The sequence below is a fragment of the Microcebus murinus genome, chromosome 10, assembly GCF_040939455.1.
Source record: "Microcebus murinus isolate Inina chromosome 10, M.murinus_Inina_mat1.0, whole genome shotgun sequence".
NCBI lineage: Eukaryota > Metazoa > Chordata > Mammalia > Primates > Cheirogaleidae > Microcebus > Microcebus murinus.
This window is the reverse complement of record NC_134113.1, coordinates 54,855,630-54,878,211: the sequence shown is the minus strand read 5'-3', so window position 1 is coordinate 54,878,211 and position 22,582 is coordinate 54,855,630. Positions and strand designations below refer to the sequence as shown.

The 22,582-nt window shown below is 40.8% G+C and overlaps 1 protein-coding gene and 1 non-coding gene across 4 annotated transcripts in view; both read left to right on the top strand.

Annotated features, from left to right (window-relative positions):
* The window catches only part of CERS5 (ceramide synthase 5), a 29,503-nt gene extending 7,735 nt beyond the window's left edge, over positions 1–21,768 (top strand). Inside the window, exons 2-11 of one of the 3 annotated variants that reach the window (XM_076007244.1) lie at positions 9,984–10,089; positions 10,710–10,840; positions 11,492–11,549; positions 14,328–14,378; positions 15,096–15,188; positions 17,185–17,313; positions 17,418–17,524; positions 18,271–18,427; positions 19,428–19,537; positions 20,876–21,768. In XM_076007244.1, coding sequence (XP_075863359.1) covers positions 9,984–10,089; positions 10,710–10,840; positions 11,492–11,549; positions 14,328–14,378; positions 15,096–15,188; positions 17,185–17,313; positions 17,418–17,524; positions 18,271–18,427; positions 19,428–19,537; positions 20,876–20,987 — 1,054 coding nt within the window. In that variant the 3' untranslated portion in view covers positions 20,988–21,768. The remainder of the gene's footprint in view (positions 1–9,983; positions 10,090–10,709; positions 10,841–11,491; positions 11,550–14,327; positions 14,379–15,095; positions 15,189–17,184; positions 17,314–17,417; positions 17,525–18,270; positions 18,428–19,427; positions 19,538–20,875) is intronic. The other 2 variants (XM_012762055.3, XM_012762067.3) reach the window with 2 other exon arrangements.
* Positions 12,109–12,215, top strand: LOC142873522 (U6 spliceosomal RNA). Its single transcript, XR_012921542.1, has one exon. It is a non-coding gene; the product is annotated as a U6 spliceosomal RNA (small nuclear RNA).
* Positions 21,769–22,582: the final 814 nt, after the last annotated feature.

The following is a 22,582-nucleotide window of genomic DNA, read 5'->3' as shown; positions in this document are numbered from 1 at the left end:
CTCAGCCTCCCAAGTAGCTAGGACTACAGGCATGCGCCACCATGCCTGGCTAATTTAGTAGGCCAATTGATTTCTTTCTATTTTTAGTAGAGACGGGGTCTTGCTCTTGCTCAGGCTGGTTTCGAACTCCTGACCTCGAGCAATCCTAGCACTCTGGCCTCCCAGAGTGCTAGGATTACAGGCATAAGCCACTGTGCCCGGCTCACTTTAGTCTTTTTTTTTTTTTTTTTTGGCTATGTAAGACAAATGCTTTAGTCTTTAGTGTTCCTTTCAGTAGAACTCTTCTAGCACATTAGAATGATTGGATTTACAAAAATATAATCTGCATATACTCCTTAAGAAAAACATGTTACAGTAGTTTCTTTTGCTTCTATCTTGATAGTCTCAATTATTGTTTCAGTTTGAGAGATCTCGAATGTAACTGTTGTACTGTAGATTCTGAACTGCCCTGTTCTTTGGGGTGACCTTTAGGTTGGGCTCTGCTTTGGGGCTTGTTTTCCCCCACAAAACTGTGTATCTAATATAGTGTTTTGTACATATTAGCTATTCATAGTGTTCATTGAATAAATGACTCTGAAACCTACTTCTGCTTGAGATACTGTGGTACCAGTATGGTAATTCCTTTTTTGTTTTGTTTTAAAGAAATGAGGTCTTGCTTAGTTGCCCAGGTTGTAGTACAGGGGCTCTTTACAGGCCTGATCATAGCATACTGCAGCCTGGAACTCCTGGCCTCAAGCAATCCTCCCTCCTCCACCTCCCAAGTAGCTGGAACTATAGGCCCAGCCACATAATTTCCTTTTTGCTCCTGAAATTCCTATGCCCTATAGCAGTAGGTTCTCAAATCTTTTGATCTCAAGAATCCTTCATACTATTAAAAATTATTGGAGGCCAAGTGCGGTGGCTCACGCCTGTAATCCTAGCACTCTGGGAGGCCAAGGCGGGTGGATTGCTCGAGGTCAGGAGTTTGAAACCAGCCTGAGCAAGAGCGAGACTCCATCTCTACTATAAATAGAAAGAAATTAATTGGCCAACTAATATATATAGAAAAAATTAGCCAGGCATTGTGGCACATGCTTGTAGTCCCAGCTACTGGGGAGGCTGAGGCAGGAAGATTGCTTGAGCCCAGGAGTTTGAGGTTGCTGTGAGCTGGGCTGATGCCACTGCACTCACTCTAGCCTGGGCAACAAAGCGAGACTCTGTCTCAAAAAAAAAAAAAATTATTGGAGATCTCTAAGAGCTTTTATTTATATGGGTTCTCTATCAATAATGCCTGTTAAGTACCAGGTGTGGTGGCTCACACTTGTAATCCTAGCACTTTGGGAGGCCAATTTGGTAGGATTGCTTGAGCCTAGGATTTCAATACCAACCTAGGTAACATAGCAAGACCCTTTCTCCATTAAAGTTTTAAAAATTTGCCAGGCGTGGTGGCGTGCATCTCTACCTGGGAGGGTAAGATGGGAAGATCGCTTGAACCCAGGAGTTTGAGATTATGGTGAACTATGATAGTGCCACTGCACTCCAGCTTGATGTCAGAGAAAGACCCTGTCTCAAAAAAAATAAAAATAAAAAATTCTGTACTGGAAATTAAGACTGAGAAATTTTAAAACTATGTATTTGTTAAGTCATTTTAAAATGATAAACCCAGTACATATTAACACAAATAACCTTTTAATGGAAAGTAACTTAATTTTTTTAAAAAAAGTTCAAAAGTTCAAGTTAAAGTGTTGTGGCTCATGCCTATAATCTAGCACTTTGGGAGGCTTAGACAGGAGGATCGTGGAGGATTGCTTGAGCTCAGGAGTTTGAGGTTACAGTGAGCTATGATGGTGCGACTGTACTCTAGCACGGGTAACAGAGTGAGACCTTGTCTCAAAAAAAAGTGACATTGGTTTAAACTTTTAAAAATCTCTTTATTATCTGACTTAATAGAAGACAGCTAGATTCCCATATCTGTTTCTGCATTTAGTCTGTTCTATTATGTTGTTTTGGTTTAATAACATGATGAAAATCCTGCCCATATATATAATATGTCACATTTAATACACACATATATTAATAGAATGTGGCCATATATATACAGGTAGTCCTGGGGTTACACATGAGATACATTACTGAAAATGTCTTTAGGTCAGATTTGTATGTAACTCAGATCCCTAATGAATAGCACATATATAGTGAAAGTAACAATAATTAATAGTAATACTATAATGGCTTATATGTGGTAATAATACAGTATAATACTATAATAATAATAATAATAATACCCCTGTACTGTAATAATGTTACAGAAACTATCGTGCTCTTTTAATTCAAACAAACAAAACATAAAATCAAATTCATATAAAAGGTTTAGATAGGAAACAGGAGAGATTTCAAAAAAGAGTATTAAAGGTTAATACTCACCTAATGTTACATCATCACTAGGCTAGTTAGAATTTTACACTTATTTTGATCTTCTAACCAAATCAGTAATAACCTTTCCATTTCAATAATTAATCCACTATGCTGCTCAGTAATCATTGATGCTTTCATTGAGGCATGCCTGTCACATGTTCCGTTATTCTCACTTTAGCCTTTATAATTGTTCTGATAGTCAAGTGACTAAAGCCTAATGCTTTCCCAATGAATGAGGGCATCTGGCCTTTCTCTGAACGCTTAATTATTTCTACTGTTGTTTCTATTGAAATGACCTTTCTCTTTGCTGCAGCTCACCTGGACTTCCAGTGGACTTTCACTTTGGAGGCATATTCATAAGGGTAAACACAGACTCACAAAATCAAATAAAAAAGATAAAAGTGATGCTGTGCATGAGTGTATATACAAGACTAGACACGAGTAAAGATGTGCCAACAAACCGCTTATACCATGTGGGTTTGTTTACATGTGCAGAAGAAACTGGTTCCCAAATTATTAATTTAATTATTTTTATTTATTTATTTTTTTTGAGACAGAGTCTCACTTTGTTGCCCAGGCTACAGTGAGTGCCGTGGCATCAGCCTAGCTCACAGCAACCTCAATCTCCGGGGCTCAAGCGATCCTCCTGCCTCAGCCTCCCGAGTAGCTGGGATTACAGGCATGCGCCACCATGCCCAGTTAATTTTTTTTTTTCTATATGTATTAGTTGGCCAATTAATTTCTATTTTTTATGGTAGAGACGGGGTCTTGCTCTTGCTCAGACTGGTTTCGAACTCCTGACCTCGAACAATCCACCCGCCTCGGCCTCCCAGAGTGCTAGGATTACAGGCGTGAGCCACCGCGCCCGGCCTAATTTAATTATTTAATTTTAAATTATCTTTTTTTTTTTTTTGAGGCAGAGTCTCTCTCTGTTGCCCGGGCTAGAGTGCTGTGGTGTCACCCTAGCTCACAGAAACCTCAAACTCCTGGGCTCAAGCCATCCTCCTGCCTCAGCCTCCCAAGTAGCTGGGACTACAGGCATGCGCCACCATGCCTGGCTAATTTTCTCTGTATATTTTTAGCTGTCCAATTAACTTCTTTCTATTTTTAGTAGAGACAGGGTCTCACACTTGCTCAGGCTGGTCTCGAACTCCTGAGCTCAAACGATCAGCCAGCCTCGGCCTCCCAGAGTGCTAGGATTACAGGTGTGAGCCACCACGCCCGGCCATCTTAGCCAAGATTCTTGAGGGTCTTGGTTATTTCCACTTCTTTCTTTCTCCTATGTTTAGAGTCTCCATTTTATTGGAATTTTTCTTTGGTGAAGGTTACTACAGATCTCCAAATTGCCAAATCTAGTTACTCAAGTCTTTGTCTTGATCGCTTGATACAACTCTACCTCTAGTCTTCCTGTCCCCTAAATTCACCTTTTATGTTGGTGTTTCCCAGAGTTCTTTTTTGAGTTTCTATTCCTTTCTTATGCAAGCACATCCACCCCCACAAATTTAGCTACCACTTAAATTCTCATTCATTCATATTCTCTCTGTCTGTGGGTGGGTGTGTATATATATCTAAATATATATATATATCTTACCCAAGCCCCTTTTCCAAGTTTATTTGCCTCCCATACAGTTCCATTTCAATGTCTTGTGGATTTACTTCAAATTCAGTGTACCCAAAACTCAACTCATCTATCACTCCCAAACGTGATTTTCTTATTCCCTACTTGGTTTTCCAAGCTAGAACCATGGAAAAGCACACAGCTCTTCTTTTTGCTTCTCACTTTATATTTCTTTTCTGATTTTTTTTTTTAGACAGAGTCTTGCTTTGTTGCCTGGGCATGAGGGCAGTGACATGATCATACCTCACTGTAACCTCAAACTCCTTGGTTCAGGTGATCCTCCTGTCTCAGCCTCCTGAGTAGCTGGGACTACATGCATGCACCACCACACCCGGCTAACTTTAAAATTTTTTGTAGAGGCCGAGCGTGGTGGCTCACGCCTGTAATCCAAGCAATCTGGGAGGCCGAGGCGGGTGGATTGCTCAAGGTCAGGAGTTCGAATCCAGCCTGAGCGAGACTACTAAAAATAGAAAGAAATTAATTGGCCAACTAAAAACATATAGAAAAAATTAGCTGGGCATGGTGGTGCATGCCTGTAGTCCCAGCTACCGGGGAGGCTGAGGCAGTAGGATCGCTTAAGCCCAGGCGATTGAGGTTGCTGTGAGCTAGGCTGATGCCATGGCACTCACTCTAGCCTGCGCAACAGAGTGAGACTCTGTCTCAAAAAAAAAAAAAAAATTTTTTTTTGTAGAGATGGGGTTTCTCTGTGTTGCCCAGGCTGATCTTGACCTCCCCAACTCAAATAATCCTCCTGCCTTGGCCTCCCAGAGTGCTAGGATTATAGGTGTGAGTCACTGTGCCCAGCCTCACTTGATATTTCCAGTGAAAATAATAATAGCTGACTTTTAATGAATGTTTAATAAGTGTTAGGTACTGGACTAGGCATGCATCATGTCATGTCATTTTTAAAATAACCCTGTAAGGTAAATATTATCCCTATTCTACATGTATGTAACATTCATGAGGTCTTTCAGCTGGTAAAATCTAATTCCAGTTCTCAACTCTAATCACATGACTGCCTTTGGATCAGGGAAGGGGCCTGAGCTATTGGTACACAACATAATATACCAGTAAATGTAAATTAAGATATCTACTACCATTGGCTTTGAATGGAACTTTTTACTACCAGGGTAAAAGAGAATAAGTGGGAATTGGAAAGGCTGTTTTCTGCTTTTGCATTCTCATGCAGTTATGTACATGGGAGGAGACAAAGAGATGATTAGGTGATTTTTATCTCTGATAGGGCACCAACTCAACAACAAAGAATGACTGCCTTATTTACACTTCAGAATGTTGATTAATCCTGGATCCAAATTGAGCTCGAATAGAGCAGGAGTGGATTTCCATAGACCTATCACTTGTCAGTTACTGAGCAACTGCTGAGCACAGAACCTTAGTAAATACCAAAGCAATCTGTTGTCAGTGTGTACAAAGAATTTAAACATGAGTTGGGAGTTTAGATATTATTGGTATACAGAATAATATACCAGTAAATGTAAATTAAGGTATCTACTAGCTTTTTTTTTTTTTTTGAGACAAGAGTCTCACTTCATCACCCTGGGTAGAGTGCAGTGGCATCATCCTAGTTCACTGCAATCTCCAACTCCTGAGCTCCAGCGATCCTTCTGCTTCAGTCTCCAGAGTATCTGGGACTACAGGTGTGCACCACCACACCTGGTTATTTTTTTCTATTTTTTTGTAGAGACAGAGCCTCACTCTTGCTCAGGCTGTGCTTGAACTCCTAAGCTCAAGCGATACTCCCACCTTGGCCTCCCAGAGTGCTAGAATTACAGGCGTGAGCCACTGTACCTGGTCTTTGGAACTTTTTAACCATCTGTATAAAAGAGAATAGGTTACAGATGTGGCTAACTTTGTGCTCTGAATAAATGTTTCCCTATAGCTCAGGAACTCTGGTCAAAAGAGTAAAAGAAGTTTTCATAGAGGAAGATAAAGTTTCTTATTCTCAATCACGCCTTTAGAGATAATAAATTCTGGATTCAAATGCAGATCAAGAAAATAGGTCAAGAGCACTCCATCTTCCACCTCCCAGTAATATTTTCATTGTGGCACTCCCTAAGATGCTAAGAGGGCTAAAACTGGTTTTGACTTATCCTGAAAGTGGCTATATAGAACTTTTCCTAGAGCTTGTGTGAGCTGATGCTCACAAAAATCTCTGGTTGTAGGGAAGAGTGATATCTTTCTTGAAGAACCAAGAATAGTTCCTCAATTTTCAAAGATCCAAAAGTTAGAAATTAATTACAATCAATGGTAACATCATAGAATCTTAGATATAGAAAAAATATCTTAGAGATCATCTCATATAACCCCTTGTTTTAGATAAAACCTAGACCCAAGAGATTAAGTGACTTCACCTAGTTTATATGACTTATTAGTAGATCAGGGAATAGAATTGAGTGCTAATAGGTAATTTCCTTCTCATCTTTCCTAGCTTCCTCATTTCTTTTATCAGGACTCCTGAAAGTTCTTAAGTACTTTTTCTTTTTTTAGAGACAAGGTGTTACTCTATCACCCAGGCTGACCTGCAGTAGTGTGCTCATACCTCACTGTAAACTAGAACTCCTGGGCTCAAGCAGTCCTCCCACCTCAGCCTCCCAAGTAGCTGGGACTACAGGCTGGTACCACCATGCCCAGCTAATTTTTTTTATTTTATTGTAGAGGTGGGATCTTGGTATGTTGCCCAGGCTGGTCAAACTCCTGGCCCCAAGTGATCCTCCCCTCATCCTGAAGTGCTAGGATTATGGGCACGAGCCCAAGAAAATTCTGGCAGGAATGTGACCATGACCCAGGATATCTGTATTTAAGAAGAACTCAGTCTCCCAGTTTTACTTTCCTCTCCAATTAAGATCTTCTTGTCCTCTTCTCAAAAGAACACATACAGGGCCAGGCACGGTAGCTCACGCCTATAATCCTAACACTTTGGGAGGCCAAGGTGGGAGAATTGCTTGAGGTTGGGAGCTCAAGACCAGCCTTAGCAACAGTGAGACCGCATCTCTACTAAAAATAGAAGAAAATTAGCTGGGCATGGTGGTGCACACTTGTAGTCACAGCTACTCGGGAAGTTGAGGGAGGAGGATATCTTGAGTCCAGGAGTTTGAAGTTGCAGTGAGTTATGACAATGTCACTGGCACTCTAGCCAGGGTAACAGAGTGAGACTCTGTCTCAAAAAAAAAAAAAATCTTCTTGGTCTTTTGATATAAGGAAAACTATTATTTTATTAAGCATGTTGTGTTCAGGGTCTTTCGTATACATTATCTCATTGAATACTTACAAGATTCTTATGAAATAGATCGGTGCTTCTTACATTTTCACAGACATGTGAATCACCTGGGAATCTTAAAAAATGCAAATTCTGATTTTCCCTATACTGGCCAGCATTTATTTTTTGTTTTTTTATGATAGCCATTCTAACTGGGGTAAAATGATATCTCATTGTGGTTTTTCTTTTTTCTTTTTTTTTTTTTTTGAGACAAAGTCTCACTTTGTTGCCCAGGCTAGAGTGAGTGCCATGGCATCAGCCTAGCTCACAGCAACCTCAAACTCCTGGGCTCAAGCAATCCTTCTGCCTCAGCCTCCCGAGTAGCTGGGACTACAGGCATGCGCCAACATGCCCGGCTAATTTTTTCTATATATATTAGTTGGCCAATTGATTTCTTTCTATTTATAGTAGAGACAGGGTCTCGCTCTTGCTCGGGCTGGTTTTGAACTCCTGACCTCAAGCAATCCGCCTGCCTTGGCCTCCCAGAGTGCTAGGATTACAGTTGTGAGCCACGGCGCCCGGCCCCTCATTGTGGTTTTGATTTCTCTGATGATTAGTGATGTTGATGATTTTTCCATATATCTGTTGGCCTTTTTTTTTTTTTGAGATAGAGTCTCCCTTTGTTGCCCAGGCTAGAGTGAATGCAGTGACGTCAGCCTAGCTCACAGCAACCTGAAACTCCTGGGCTCAAGTAATCCTGCTGCCTCAGCCTCCCGAGTAGCTGAGACTACAGGCATGCACCACCATGCCTGGCTAATTTTTTCTATATATATTAGTAGGCCAATTAATTTCTTTCTATTTATAGTAGAGACGGGGTCTCGCTCTTGCTCAGGCTGGTTTCAAACTCCTGACCTCAAGCAATCCGCCCACCTCGGCCTCCCAGAGTGCTAGGATTACAGGCGTGAGCCACCGCGCCCGGCCTCTGTTGGCCTTTTGAATTTATTTATTTACTTTTTTTTTGAGATAGGGCCTTGTTTTGTTGCCCAAGCTGTCATAGCTTACTGCAGCCCCAACTCCTGGGCTCAAGCAATCTTCCTGCTTCAGCCTCCTGAGTAGCTAGCACTACAGGCACACATCGCCATGCCTGGTTAATTTTTTCTTTCTTTTTTTTTAGACAGGGTCTCACTCTATTGCCCAGGCTAGAGTATAGTGGCATCATCATAGCTCACTGCAACCTCAAATGCCTGGGCTCAAGCAATCCTTCTGCCTCAGCCTCCCAAGTAGCTGGTAACTATAGGCATACCACCACATTCAGCTAATTTTTCTATTTTTTGTAGAGATGGGGTCTCGCTATGTTGCTCAGCCTGGTCTTGAACTCCTGGCCTCAAGTGATCCTCCCACCTTGGCCTCCCAAAGTGCTAGGAGTACAGACATGAGCTATCATGCCAGGCCTTGCATATCTTTTTTTGAGAAATGTCTATCCAAGTCTTTTGCCCATCCTTAAATCAGATTATTTGGGGTTTTTTGCTACTGAGTTGAGTTCCTTATATGGTCTGGATATTGACCCTTTGTCAGATTCATAGTTTGTAAATATTTGCTCCCATTCTATAGATTGTCTCTTTACTTTGTTTCCTTTGCCATGCAGAAGCTTTTTAGTTTGATGCATTCCCATTTGTTTGCTTTCACTTTGTTGCCTTTTTTTCTTTTTAGAGATGGGATCTCACTATGTTGCCCAGTCTGGTCTCAAACTCCTAGCCTCATGCAATCCTCCTACTTTGGCCTCCCAAAGTGCTGGTATTACAGGCATGAGCCACTGTGCCCAGTCTGTCTGTGCTTTTGAAGTCTTATTCAAAAAATTATTGCCTTGTCTAATTTCAATAAGCATTTTCCCTGTTTTCTTCTAACAGTTTCATAGTTTTGGGGCTTAGATTAAGTCCAAAGGAAATTAAATCAGTATGTCAAGAGACTTCTGCATACCCATGTTTACCGCAGCACTATTCATAATATCCAAAATACAGAATCAACCTGAATGCCCATCTAATGATGAGGGGATAAAGAAAATGTGGTATATATACACAATGAAACCCTATCATTTTCAATAACATGGAGGAATCTGAGGAACATCATGCTAAGTGAAATAAGTCAGGCTCAGAAAGACAAACACCACATGATCTCACTCATATGTGGAATCTAAAAAAGTTGATTTCATAGAAGTACAGAGAAGGATAGTAGTCACCAGAGGCTGGGAATGGGGTTACCAGGAGAGGTTGGTCCGTGGGTACAGAGTTACAGTTAAGAAGAAAAACTTTGGTGTTCTATTACACAGTAGGGTGATTATAGCAAATAACAATGTCTTTTATATTTCAAGATAGCTAGAAGAGAAGGATTTCAATGTTGTCACCACAAAGAAATGATAAATGTTTAAAATGATGGATGAGGCTAGGCACAGTGGCTTGTGCCTGTAATCCCAGCACTTTGGGAGGTTGAGGCAGGAGGATTGCTTGATGCCAGGAGTTTGAGGTTACAGTGAGCTATGATTGCATTACTGCACTCCAGCCTGGGCAACAGAGTAAGACCGTAACTCTAAAAAATAATAACATGATGGATATGGTAATTACCCCAGTTTCATTATTATGCTATGTATACATGCATTGAAACATCACATTGTATCTCACAAATATGTACAATTGTTACGCATCAATTATAAATAAAAACTTAAAAAAAAAATTGGCTTTTGGGTGTTCTCCATTACAGGTTTATTGCCAAACCCTGTGCACTCTATGTTGGCATCGAGGACAGTGGTCCTTATCAGGCCCAACCCAATGCCATCCTTGAAAAGGTGTTCATATCTATTACCAAGGTAAGTGGGCAAAGAAACAGAGAGGAAAATTCATGGGAGGTATTGCTCCATGAGCCAAGGGAGGATAGAAAGCACCTATCTCCAAGGATAAGATCAGGATGGGATGATGTTTTACGTTTGGGTAGTCCATATAGCTATATGGAGAATTTATCCCCCCAAGGAAAACCTTTGGGCCAGGGTCCCTACGTAGGTCAAATTTAGACACCTTTGAGTTTTAGGCCCAGCAGCCACCTCTACTCCTCTTTACCTAGACACAGCCATATAATATCTTGTTTTTGTTTTTCCTTGCTTTAGTTTCTGTCATTACCTAGTTGTGTAATCAAGATGGGGATGGTACTGATAGTCTTTGCAGTTTGGGTTTTAATATCCTTTTTTACCCAGCTTGCGCTGGAGGGAGAAGACCAAACAAGAATGTGTATATGTTAGCAGTGAAAGTCCTTGATGTACGAGATAGGATTTCTTACAAATGACTCTTCAAAATGACTTTGGGATAAAACCTGGAAAGATAAACATCACTTGAGCCACTGTGGTAATCACCTCTTGCCACTCAGCTAGTCAAAGAGATTTAATGAGGGGTTTGAGAAGAAAGGAGTGTTCTGACTCTGGTTAAACACCTACAGTATCCTGATAAGAAAAGGCTGGAAGGTCTATCAAAGCAACTGGACTGGGATGTCCGAAAAATCCAATGCTGGTTTCGCCATCGGAGGAATCAGGAAAAGCCCCCAACGCTCACTAAATTCTGTGAAAGCATGTAGGTGTACAGGGAGGAAGGGAGGGAATGAGGAGGAGGGTGGGGATACAACTGGACTGAGGTTTTCTTTTTGGAAATCACTTCTGTTGTTAGGACAACAGTTGATGGATGTGGAGGGCTAACTCAGTCTACTATAGGTAGGAAAGAAGAGAACTGGAAGACTGGTCACCCTTAGTTTCTTGGACATGCTTCCCACTGAGCTAGGTGTGGTTCCATTTTATCCCCTTTTCCCAAATAGACTGGGAATAAATTCCTATAGTAGGTAGATATGCACACCCTTGTACACCCTGACAAATAATATTAGATTGCTATAAATTCACATTTTTGTGGGAAGCATCCCTTTTCTGGAAAATACTACACTTCCTTTCACTGAATTTGTACTAGTTATCCTCTAGAAATAGAGCACTATCATCAGGGAGTCTGATAGGGAAGAGAAGTTGATTAAAAGTAGTATACATTTTTGGAAATCTGTTTTATAGAGGCTAGAAGATGACTGTCTTCAGTTTTTTAGGTAATAGTATTTGTCCCTATTCTGGGAATTTAGCCTATTTCTCACCAGTAACTATCTTGTTCCCAGATCTGCTATCCCTAACCTCAAAGACTTTTCTTTTGAGTAAACATTTATCTAACCTCTACTCTTTGCTCACCCAGGTGGAGATTCACTTTTTATTTATGTATATTCTGCTACGGAATTAGATTTCTCTGGTTGGTGAGTCTGAACTTTCTCTGGTCCTCCGATTGGGTTCTTTTTTTTTTCTTTTTTCTTTTTTTAAATTAAATTCTATATTTACTTTCCTTTTTTAGGCATGGGATGTTACCAAGTGATTGATGATTGGGTTCTAATTATACCTAGATCTCTAGAGATAAAGAGTTAAACACCTTTAGACCTTTATTTTTCCCTAAGTTTTTTTCCTTTGTGATAACCATAGCCCAGGTTTATATGCTAAGAGATTGTCTTCCGTCTGGGGCCTGACTTCAGTAACCTCATGACTCTACTATTTCTCTCCTAAATAATGCTAGTAATAATAGTAATAATTAAATCAGCACAGTACTTAGTAGCTTACAAAGTACTTGACAAAAATCCTGTTCCTCCAAGGGAATCAACAGCACTTTAAGGTGGATGAAACTGCTGGGCATGGTGGCTCATGCCTATAATCCCAGCACTTTGGGAGGCTGATGTGGGAGGAATTTTGAGGCCAGGAGTTCAAGACCAGCCTAGGCAACATAGCAAGATCCTGTCTCTACAAGAAAATCAAAAAACTAGCCAGGTGCTCACTTAGGCAGCACATATACTGAAACTGGAACGATACAGAGAAGATTAACGTGGCCCCTGCACAAGGATGACACGCAAATTCATGAAGCATTCCATATTAAAAAAAAAAAAAAGGCTGGGCGTGGTGGCTCATGCCTGTAATCCTAGCACTTTGGGAGGCCGAGGCAGGCGGATTGCTCAAGGTCAGGAGTTCAAAACCAGCCTGAGCGAGACCCCGTCTCTACCAAAAATAGAAATAAATTAATTGACCAACTAAAAATATACATACAAAAAAAAATTAGCCGGGCATGGTGGCGCATGCCTGTAGTCCCAGCTACTCGGGAGGCTGAGGCAGTAGGATCGCTGAGCCCCAGAGATTGAGGTTGCTGTGAGCCAGGCTGACGCCACGGCACTCACTCTAGCCTGGGCAACAAAGTGAGACTCTGTCTCAAAAAAAAAAAAAAAAAAAAAAACACTAGGCAGGCATGGTGGTGTGTACCTATAGTCCTAGCTACTCGGGAGGCTGGGGCAGGAGTATCACCTGAGTCCCAGAGTTTGAGGCCACAGTCAGCTATGATCACACACCACTGCACTCCAGTCTGGGTAACAGAGTGAGCCCCTGTCTCAGTCAGTCAATCAACCAATTCATTTATTTATTTAAGAAGTGGGCAAAATAGGTATTATTCCTGCTTTTCAGTTGTCATAGTCAAAGAAAGATTTCAGGCATTTTGATTCCTAATTTCATGTTTTTTTTCCCTGTCTCACACTGTTTTTCTCTAAATGATATAATTGTGTCTTCAAAATAGATGAAGTAAAAACTGGTAGGACTGAAGGAAGGGAATCAACAAATACATAGTCACAGTTGGAATTTTTTGTTTGTCTTTTTGGTTTTGGGGGGTAGGAAGAGATAGTGTTTTGGTTTTATGCCCAGGCTAGAGCACTGGAGCATCATGATAGCTTTCTGCAACCTCAAATTCTTGGGCTCAAATTTGACTCAGCCTCCCAAGTAGCTGGGACTCTAGGCATGCACCACCATTCCCAACTAATTTTTCTATTTTGTTGTAGAAATAGGGCCTTGCCATGTTGTTCAAGCTGCATTAGAACTCCTGGCCTCAAGCAATCCTCCTACCTTGGCCTCCCAAAGCGCTAAGATAACTGGTGTGAGCTACCATACCTCCCCATAGTTAGAGATTTTAATGCCCTTCTCTCAGTACTAAATCACTAGATGCAAAAAAAAAAAATCACTAAGGATGTAAAAGATTAACAACATGATCAACCAATTTGACTTTATTGACATGTATAGAACACTATATCAACAGCTGAAAAATACATTTAATTTTCAAACACACCTGGAACATCAACTAAGATAGATTGTTTATGCTGGGTTAAACAACTCTCCTAAATAACCCATGGATCAAATAAATCACAAGGGAAATTAGAAAATATTATGAATTAAATTATGCTGAAAATACAACATATCAAAGTTTCTGGGATGCAGCTAAAGCCTACTTACAGGGAAATTAATAGCCTTAAATGTTTGTTAGAAAAGAAGAAAGGCTTAAAGTCAGTGATGTAAGTTTCCACTTCAGCACCTTGAAAAGGAGCAAAGTAAGCTAAAGGAAAGAAATAATAAAGAATAAGCAGAAAATAATGAAATAGGCATTAGATGATGGATAAAATTAATAATTCCAAAAGTTGGTTCTTTGAAAGTCTGATTAAAATTGATAAACCCCAAGAAAAAAAGAAAATATGAATTATCAATAAGTAACTATAGATCCTATAGACATTGAAAAGATACTAAAACAGTATTATAAACAGTTTAATGGTAATAAATTCAATGGCATAAGTGAAACAAAGTCCTTAAAGGACATAATTGTAACTCCATTAGCGATGATTACTTTTGAACTGAGGCAGAGATCTCTCTCTTCGTTATCAAACAGAATCGTTGTCTTCCTGCCTTTGTATATATATCCCAGGTGGTGATGTTTCCTAAAACCATCCTAGAGCTCTCTCTGCTCTTACTTATCTCAAAGCATAGATTTTATTTATAACACTTTCTTATTGTAGAAGAAAAATCTAGCCATTTATTGATCCCTTAGGGATCTCTAAAATCTGTTGAGGGGGAGCCCTTTCTTGTCTCTTTGCCCCACCCAAGTGAGAAGGGGATTATACAGGGTAATCCTGAAGCCAGGTGAGAATCCTGAAGGCTGACCTGGATTATCTGTTTTCTTTTAGTCACCTTGGTTCTGGGACATACGACAGTGCTGGCATGGCTATCCATTTCAGGTAGGATCTGAATTGTTTCAAGATAGGGGCCTTGTATGTGCATAAGGTATTAGATGGGGTGGGTGAGAGTGCAATGCCAGTCCCAGGACAGATGGCACATTTCCTTAGTATTGAGGGTTTAGGGGCTGAGTCCTTCTGAGTCACATATCAGGATTTCTATTTCTGAGGCCCCCATAGCAGTGAAATCTAGTGACCTTTTTGTTCCAACTTCCCCATTATATTCACCCTAATTGGGCTAAAGAGAAAAGCAGTTTCCTGGCATTTAATGAGGTGCTTTCTGGTTCAGGTGTCCTTTTTGTATCAAGGGCAACTTAGAATCCCCTTAAGAACATCTTGGTTCTAATCTATACTAGAAAAATGTCAGGGAACTGCTAAAGGGGTAGAAGAAGGGAAGGTCGGAAGGCCTTTGTGTATTTAATCCCATGAAAAGCACTAATTGCCTACAGTTCTAGACATACTGGTTGGATTGTACTACAGTATGTATTATCTTATCTCTAATAGATGAGAGCTGGAGATGGTGTGCAGAGGTACAAAGGGAAGAGGTTTAAGCCTCTATACCAATCCAAAGTTTGTTAGCTATTGCAGATCTTGGGAGATAACAGGAAAGGAAAAATACCTAATAATTTGGGGTATTGGTTCTTCAAGACAGAGAAACCTACAGAGATGGAATGTACCTTTGACTAACTGGTATTCTGACTACTTCTTTCTTTCTTCCAGCCTCTTTCACGTGGGCTTTATTACTATTATATCATGGAATTGGCCTTCTATTGGTCTCTTATGTTTTCTCAGTTTACAGACATTAAAAGAAAGGTAAGGACATTGGCTCCCTCAACTCCCTAATTTGTTGCATCTTCCTTTCTATCACTTTCCATTACTGCCATTGTGATAGATTCTCTTCCCTGAGTAGGACCACAAACAAAAGAGAAAGTTGGTTTGATGGGACTATTAGCTCATTGTAATATTCTCATAAATGAAACTTAACTGGTGATGAAATATATTTAAGACATTCAGGGTAGCCCTAGGATGAGAACAGTTAATCAACCAAGAAGCATACTTTTTTCTTATTCTTCTCCAAGGTTATTATCTCTCTAAATTTCAGGAACCTAGTCAAAATTTGGAGACACCAAAGTCTGATTCAGAAAGAACAACTGATTCCAGAAAAGCTGGATCTGGTGTTTATGTGACATTAGGAACCCTTGCTTGCTCTCTCTCTGCTCTCCCTTTGATTACCCCATTTACTTAAAGATGTCAACTAGAAGGGGGTTTAGATGATTTAGCTTACTTTCTTCCTGCTATTGTTTAGGAAGCAAAGATTGAGAAAACTGAGCTGACTTACCCACGTAGTGACAGAATTGGAAATGACTTAATTTTTATATATCCAGACAGAAAGGGCAGAATCTTTACCTTTTCATTGACATCTACCTGATACAATGTGGTTCCAGCAGCTTTACCCCTAATCTGTCACTAATCAGGGGTTATCATTGGTAAGGAAAAGAGGATTAACAAGAAAACCAGGGTTAGTATTTATGGGAATAGATTAAAACTAAACTGGGTTGTTAGTGTTATCTGAAGTAGAAACTTAATACTCAATTCCAATGCCTTTTACTCTCCTATAGTCAAGTGACACAGTCACCTTATTAAAATTTTATTTTAGTGATACATAAAAAAAGAAGTTTAGGCCGGGCGCTGTGGCTCACGCCTGTAATCCTAGCTGTTGGGAGGCCGAGGCGGGCGGATTGCTCAAGGTCAGGAGTTCAAAACCAGCCTGAGCAAGAGCGAGACCCCGTCTCTACTATAAATAGAAAGAAATTAATTGGCCAACTGATATATATATAAAAAATTAGCCGGGTATGGTGGCGCATGCCTGTAGTCCCAGCTACCCGGGAGGCTGAGGCAGAAGGATCACTCGAGCCCAGGAGTTTGAGGTTGCTGTGAGCTAGGCTGACGCCACGGCACTCACTCTAGCCTGGGCAACAAAGCAAGACTCTGTCTCAAAAAAAAAAAAAAAAAAAAAGAAGTTTAAAAATATATATATGTATGTATGTGTGTGTATGTTTTAAAACATAATAGACTATATACTTGTGAACCACCCAACTAAAGAACCATCACCCAACTAAAGAACTAGAACATCATTAATACCATTGTATCTATGTGGGGAGCATTAGAATTTTCATCCTTGTTTCTCTGACTCAAATTCATGTGCCTTCTCCCACCCTTTATCCCTTAGTGGGCTGACAAGTATTTAATAGATGTGTACGATAACTCAAGTATTTGGAGATTTCTCCAGGTCTAACCCTGGCATTTGAACCCAAGAGGAAATCAGAGCCTTAAGTCTGAAAGCAGGAAGTGCTTGCCATAAAATGGTTTAACTAATATGTATTTTTCTGAAACATTTTGGAATTTAGCTTTGCCCTTCCTCCACAAACCTCTCATTTCTGTTAGGTCCCTTTGGTTGAAATTTCTGTCATTAAAGCAGAAGAGTCTTAGAATCTGAGGGATATCTAAGGCTTACATATGTCCCAAGGAGAAATTACTCCCAAGTATCAGCTCAGCATTTTGTTCTATATATTCTGCAAATACCAAAGGAAATTGTTCTTTTCTGTGTTCTGAGCTATAGTAACATAGACTATGGGTCCATCACTGATGTAGGTAGTATTGGGTTAAATGTCCTAAGGGAGAGTCCAAGCAGAATGGAACCTTATATAAGGAGTGGGGTAAGAGCCTTAGAATAATGCAGGCTATTGGGTTGGCTAGCATTTCTATGGCCTTGCCTTTACCTGCCTCTTCTATTTTCATTCCTTCCTAGGACTTCCTGATCATGTTTATGCATCACTTGGTCACCATTGGGCTTATCACCTTCTCCTACATCAACAACATGGCTCGGGTGGGAACTCTGATCATGTGTCTACATGACGCCTCAGACTTCTTGCTGGAGGTAAAAACCCAACGCCTCTGTATTCATCATTCCTCTTTTTATCTCTTCTTCCTATGTGAGAACTGACTTTTTTCCCAACTCAATTCTTACCTTCCTTTCTTCAGGCAGCCAAGCTGGCCAATTATGCCAAGTATCAGCGGCTCTGTGACACCCTTTTTGTGATCTTCAGTGCCGTTTTTATGGTCACTCGTCTAGGAATCTATCCATTCTGGTAAGTGCTAGGGCTGTAGAGCTATTGTAGGTATGTAGCTAATGATACCTTTTTGCCAATTCAATTTTTCTATTCTATTCTATTTTTGCCAATAGAACACCAAGAACCCTATAACTCTGCTTTTTCCTTGGCCTAAGCTGACCCTTGTGGACTGTCTTTCACAGGACCTCCAAGCTGTCTTACACCATATTTCTAGCAAGGTCTGATTTAGACTCAGTATCCAACTCACTTGGGCTCTGGCTTTCCTGACTCCTCTCTGAGGAACAGTCCTCATTTGGTGCCTAAGTAATTCCTTTGCTTTCTTTTGCACTATTTACAGAATTCTCAGGATCTTTCTTGCTTGTGTTCCTGCTCTATTCCTGATCAATACACATACCCCTTCTACACTCACTACTTTATGGTACAAAAGTGGTTAGTGACTCTGGGTTGGAGATTTTGCCTAGTCTGAGGAAATCAGCTACCTACATATGTGCCTGAGGATCCGAGTCATTCCCAGAATTATAATCCTGTCCCACTGCCATCCCAATTTTGTGAAACTGTCTGTATTTGAAGTGATTAATAATGTGACTTAATCTATCAGTTCCTAAGATTTCTCTGTCTTCCCTAGTCCCTAAAGATAGAAAACTCCACAGGCTACTCCCTTTCTTTATTCTTCTCTCACTATGGATGAATATCCCTGGAACTTCAGCTTCATCTGTCCACCTAGCTTAGACTCCAGAATCTGACTATTGGCCTCCCTCTTCTAGGATTCTGAACACGACCCTCTTTGAGAGTTGGGAGATGATCGGGCCCTATGCTTCCTGGTGGCTCTTCAATGGCCTTCTTCTGACCCTACAGGTTCTGCATGTCATCTGGTCCTATCTAATTGCACGAATTGCTTTCAAAGCCTTGATGCGGGGAAAGGTGAGGATGAAAGATGGCTTCTTTCTTTGGGCTGTGTAGGAAGATGGGTATTACTCAACAGACCTCTGTCCATCTAGCCTGGTGTGCCCCATCTACACAAGCAGGCCAAGCAAAAAGCCTAGGGTTCTAGATTTTTTGCCTTTCCTATGAATATGAGTGTTTAGCCCTTTAAGACAGGATCTACCTTTTTCCTGTCCCTTAAGAGCGGCTTTTGTTAAAGAATGAGTAGGGTTAAAAGAGTTTAGAGATGGCCTCAACCTTTCCTATCCTTTCTACATTAGTGGATTTCATATTTTTGTTTCTAACATGGGAGCCCTTTTTTTGTTAAAGGAAATCATATGCAAAGCGCCAAGATATAAATTGTGTAAAAGCAGATTGTTAGGTTGTCTAGGAGCCGTATGATAGTTCACAAGCCACTCCAAGATGACCATGCTGTAATATTCAAGGTTTGATTTATATAAGGAACTAATACCTTCTTCACCCAACTGTCGTATGAGGCAAGGGTCCTAAGTGAACAGGTATGTAGTGTTTTCAATGCCCTTATCATATCGAGAGTTAAAGAAAGGTGCCATTTAATGATAAAACTCATAATTGGTCAGGCGCAATGGCACACATCTATAATCCCACCTACTTGGGAGGCTGATGTGGAAGGATCACTTGAGCCCAGGAGTTTGAGACCAGCCTGGGCAACATAGTGAGACCCCATCTCAAATTAAAAATAACAACAACTCATAATTGAATTTTCTAAGTTCTGAAACAGTCAGACTGTGATTAGCCCAAGAACTTGGGATTTTAGCCTAAAGTAATACAAATTCCCAAGTGGGAAGGGCTCTGCTAGAGATACTAATGCTAGGACATACTGATGGAGTATAACCTAAGTATGATCTCCTATGTCATTGTTTTGTATGGCTGTAACTGGTTTCAGAACTTGCTCAGTGTGCCTGTGCATTCTATAGCTACTAGACATCTCTGTTCTTCCCTGCTTTTCTTTCCTGAACAGGTGACCTATCCAGGAAGGATTAGACCCAGACTCTGTACTCTCCACTCTTTTCTCACCTCCTTCCTTTTTTTCTATGCCTGGCAGGATCTGGACAGTTTCATCTCTTGCATGTAAGTGTATCTATGCTTCTAGTATTCAGTGAAGCATGTCTGTCTGAGGTATTTCTCTTCCTTCCTGTTCTCCTTTATATTTTGCTGTTTGTCTCAGAGCATGGCCTCTCTCCTGAACTATTGTTGACTGGCCCTGAAGTTGCCAGAGTCTTTTCCTAAATTGAGGCAAGAGTTGTTAAGTCTACTTTTTTCTTTTCTTTTCTCTTTTTCTTTTTTGTCTCCCTTCACCTCAAATCTAGAGACACTCTGCCCTCTGTTGGAAATGTCCTAAAGATCAGGTAATCAATTAGTCATCTGAGTTCAGAGGTCAACAGCTAAAATAAACTATAGAAGAGCTATTCAGTGCAAACCCAAAGAGCTAATAATCTAAGGCAAATACTGCCTCCCTGCCAACAGCTATTATAGCTTTGTTCCTTTTCACTTCCTTTATTCCATTACTTTAAAAACACACATACATACATGTTTATTATCCTTCAGTTCTGGATCTCAGAAGTCTGAACTAGGTTTCAGTCCTTTACTTTTATGGTCCATGGTAAAGAATTTGAAATACTTTGCTTGATACTCAGGATAATCTAGATTGGAAAACACTGCTCTAACTCAAACACTTCATTTGAAAATACAAAACAAAATAGCTTTCAAGTTAACAGGTAAAGATTCACAGATGGTAACATGATTGGGACTGGGATTCTTTTCTCATTGGCTGCCAAGCCATTTTGATTTTCACCATACTGTGTATCTTAGGGATGCTGAAGTTTCACAAGAGAAGTGATCTTGCTATTGGGAAAGGGGAAAAGATTGGGAAACAGTGTCATAGGATAGTGGTAATTGAGTTCAGGAATAGTAAAATACTTTTAAAAAGGCCCGTTATGGATCAGTTTTGGGGATAAAGCAAAACTCAGGATAACAAATATGAATAAATGCAGTGTCTACTACCATCAAGATAGATGTACTGCTGACAGTCAGGTATTATTTGTGTTGGGCTTCCCTATTCTTTGAGATAGTAAGAGAAAGGATGTCTGGAGTTTCCCTCAAACCTAACCCAGGTCTCAATGAATGATGTTAGTTCTCTTAGGCTGGTCCTCAAAGATACACCCCTCTACCAAACCAGCTTCTATTCCATAGAGAACAGAATCAGAGATGACAAGAAAAAAGTCAGAGAGTAGGCAAAAGATGTACAATAGTAGCCATGGTCCAGGTAATACTTGAGTAAGCTGTCACCAGAAAGTGGACCAGATTGGGAACAGTGCCCAAACATGGACTCTGAGCTTAGTCTGTCTTGTAATGCTCTCCCAAAAAGTCGTGTCCTCACTTTGTTGCCTTTGGTCCCATCCCACTCAGGTATCTAAGGATGATCGCAGTGATGTGGAAAGCAGCTCAGAAGAAGAAGATGGGACCACCTGCACAAAAAGCTCCTGTGACAGTAGCTCCAGCAATGGTGCCAATCGAGTAAATGGTCACATGGGAGGCAGCTACTGGGCTGAAGAGTAAGGTGGTTGGTATGGGGACTAAAGCATACATGGACCTATAGAGCCATTGGCAACATACTCTGCTTGGGTCTCCCAACATCTACTCTCCTGTGACTGGGGGACTGCAGGCACTGAGGACACTCAAAGAAGCAAATGTTTTCATTTTTTTAAAAACTCTGCCATTTTGTATTTAATAGCCTCCAGGTCCTTTCAGTACCATTATTTGCTGTGTGTTTGTGTGTGTGCCTATGCATATGCGTTTGTGCATATGCATGAGTTTCCTTGTCTGGGTTGGGGCACAATTCTGGACTGGGGCCACTAGGCCTTGGCTTTGAACCCACCTCAATCCCAGATTTGGCTGCATCTTGAATTATGCTGGCTCCAGACTATCCCCTTCCTTTTTGTCCATGGCTCTTGAGGCTCTAAACTCCTGGACCGTCTGAATGGAGCTGCTAAGTTCAGCTCCTGGTTTCTGCACTGTTCCTCTTTTGGAGCTGGAATATTTCACAAGATGAAGTTGTAAAGAAACAGAACCATGATGGATGGCCAGGATTGCTGTGACCCCTCGCTAGATCCTCTTCCTATCACCTGATAGTGACAGGGACAGCTGCTGATACCCTGCTCTTTACTCAATGGTACGCAGGGAGGGGGGTGTGGGAGAGGGTGAGCCAAGGGCTGGAGGAGGACTACAGCCACTGGGTGAGCTGTTAATCAGTTTTATATATTGTTTACTCTTCTGTGAATAAAAGTGCTTCAGCCCTCCTCTCTTGTCTCAACCTCTTTAGTACTCTGTCCCCAATTCCCTGAATCCATAAGCTAATAATTAAGCTTTTCGGGTCTGATTCAAGAGGCCCTGGACACCACATTTTTTCCTTTCTTCATGGTGAGAGGAGTCAGCCAGAGTGCCTACATTTTAGGGCTTCATGTTTTAAGAAAAAGTAAACACATTTAGTGGATCATAAGAACAATACTGAGCAGATTGAAAGATGTATACAGTGAAATCAACAAAGGCTTTGGTTGAAAAGTTAAGCCATCTTTAGTTAGATATCTGTGGGGTTTTTTTTGAGACAGAGTCTTGTTTTGTTGCCCAGGCTAGAGTGAGTGCCATGGCGTCAGCCTAGTTCACAGCAACCTCAATCTCCTGGGCTCAAGCAATCCTGCTGCCTCAGCCTCCCAAGTAGCTGGGACTGCAGGCATGCTCCAACATGCCCAGCTAATTTTTTCTATATATTTTTAGTTGGCCAATTAATTTCTTTCTATTTATAGTAGAGACGGGGTCTTGCTCTTGCTCAGGCTGGTTTCGAACTCCTGACGTCCAGCAATCCACCCACCTCGGCCTCCCAGAGTGCTAGGATTACAGGCGTGAGCCACTGCGCCCAGCCAGATATCTGTATTTTCATTTTATTCAATACACAGATTGCCAATTAACACTTTAAGGTTGTGATAAATGAGTCTGAGCAGATGTTTTCTGGTTTAGTTCTGTTTTCTCTTTTAGTCCTTGGAGAAGCAGTAGTCTTAATACAAGTTTTTCTCTATTTGAAGCTTGGCAAAATTACCAAATGTAGTATTCATCTCCCAG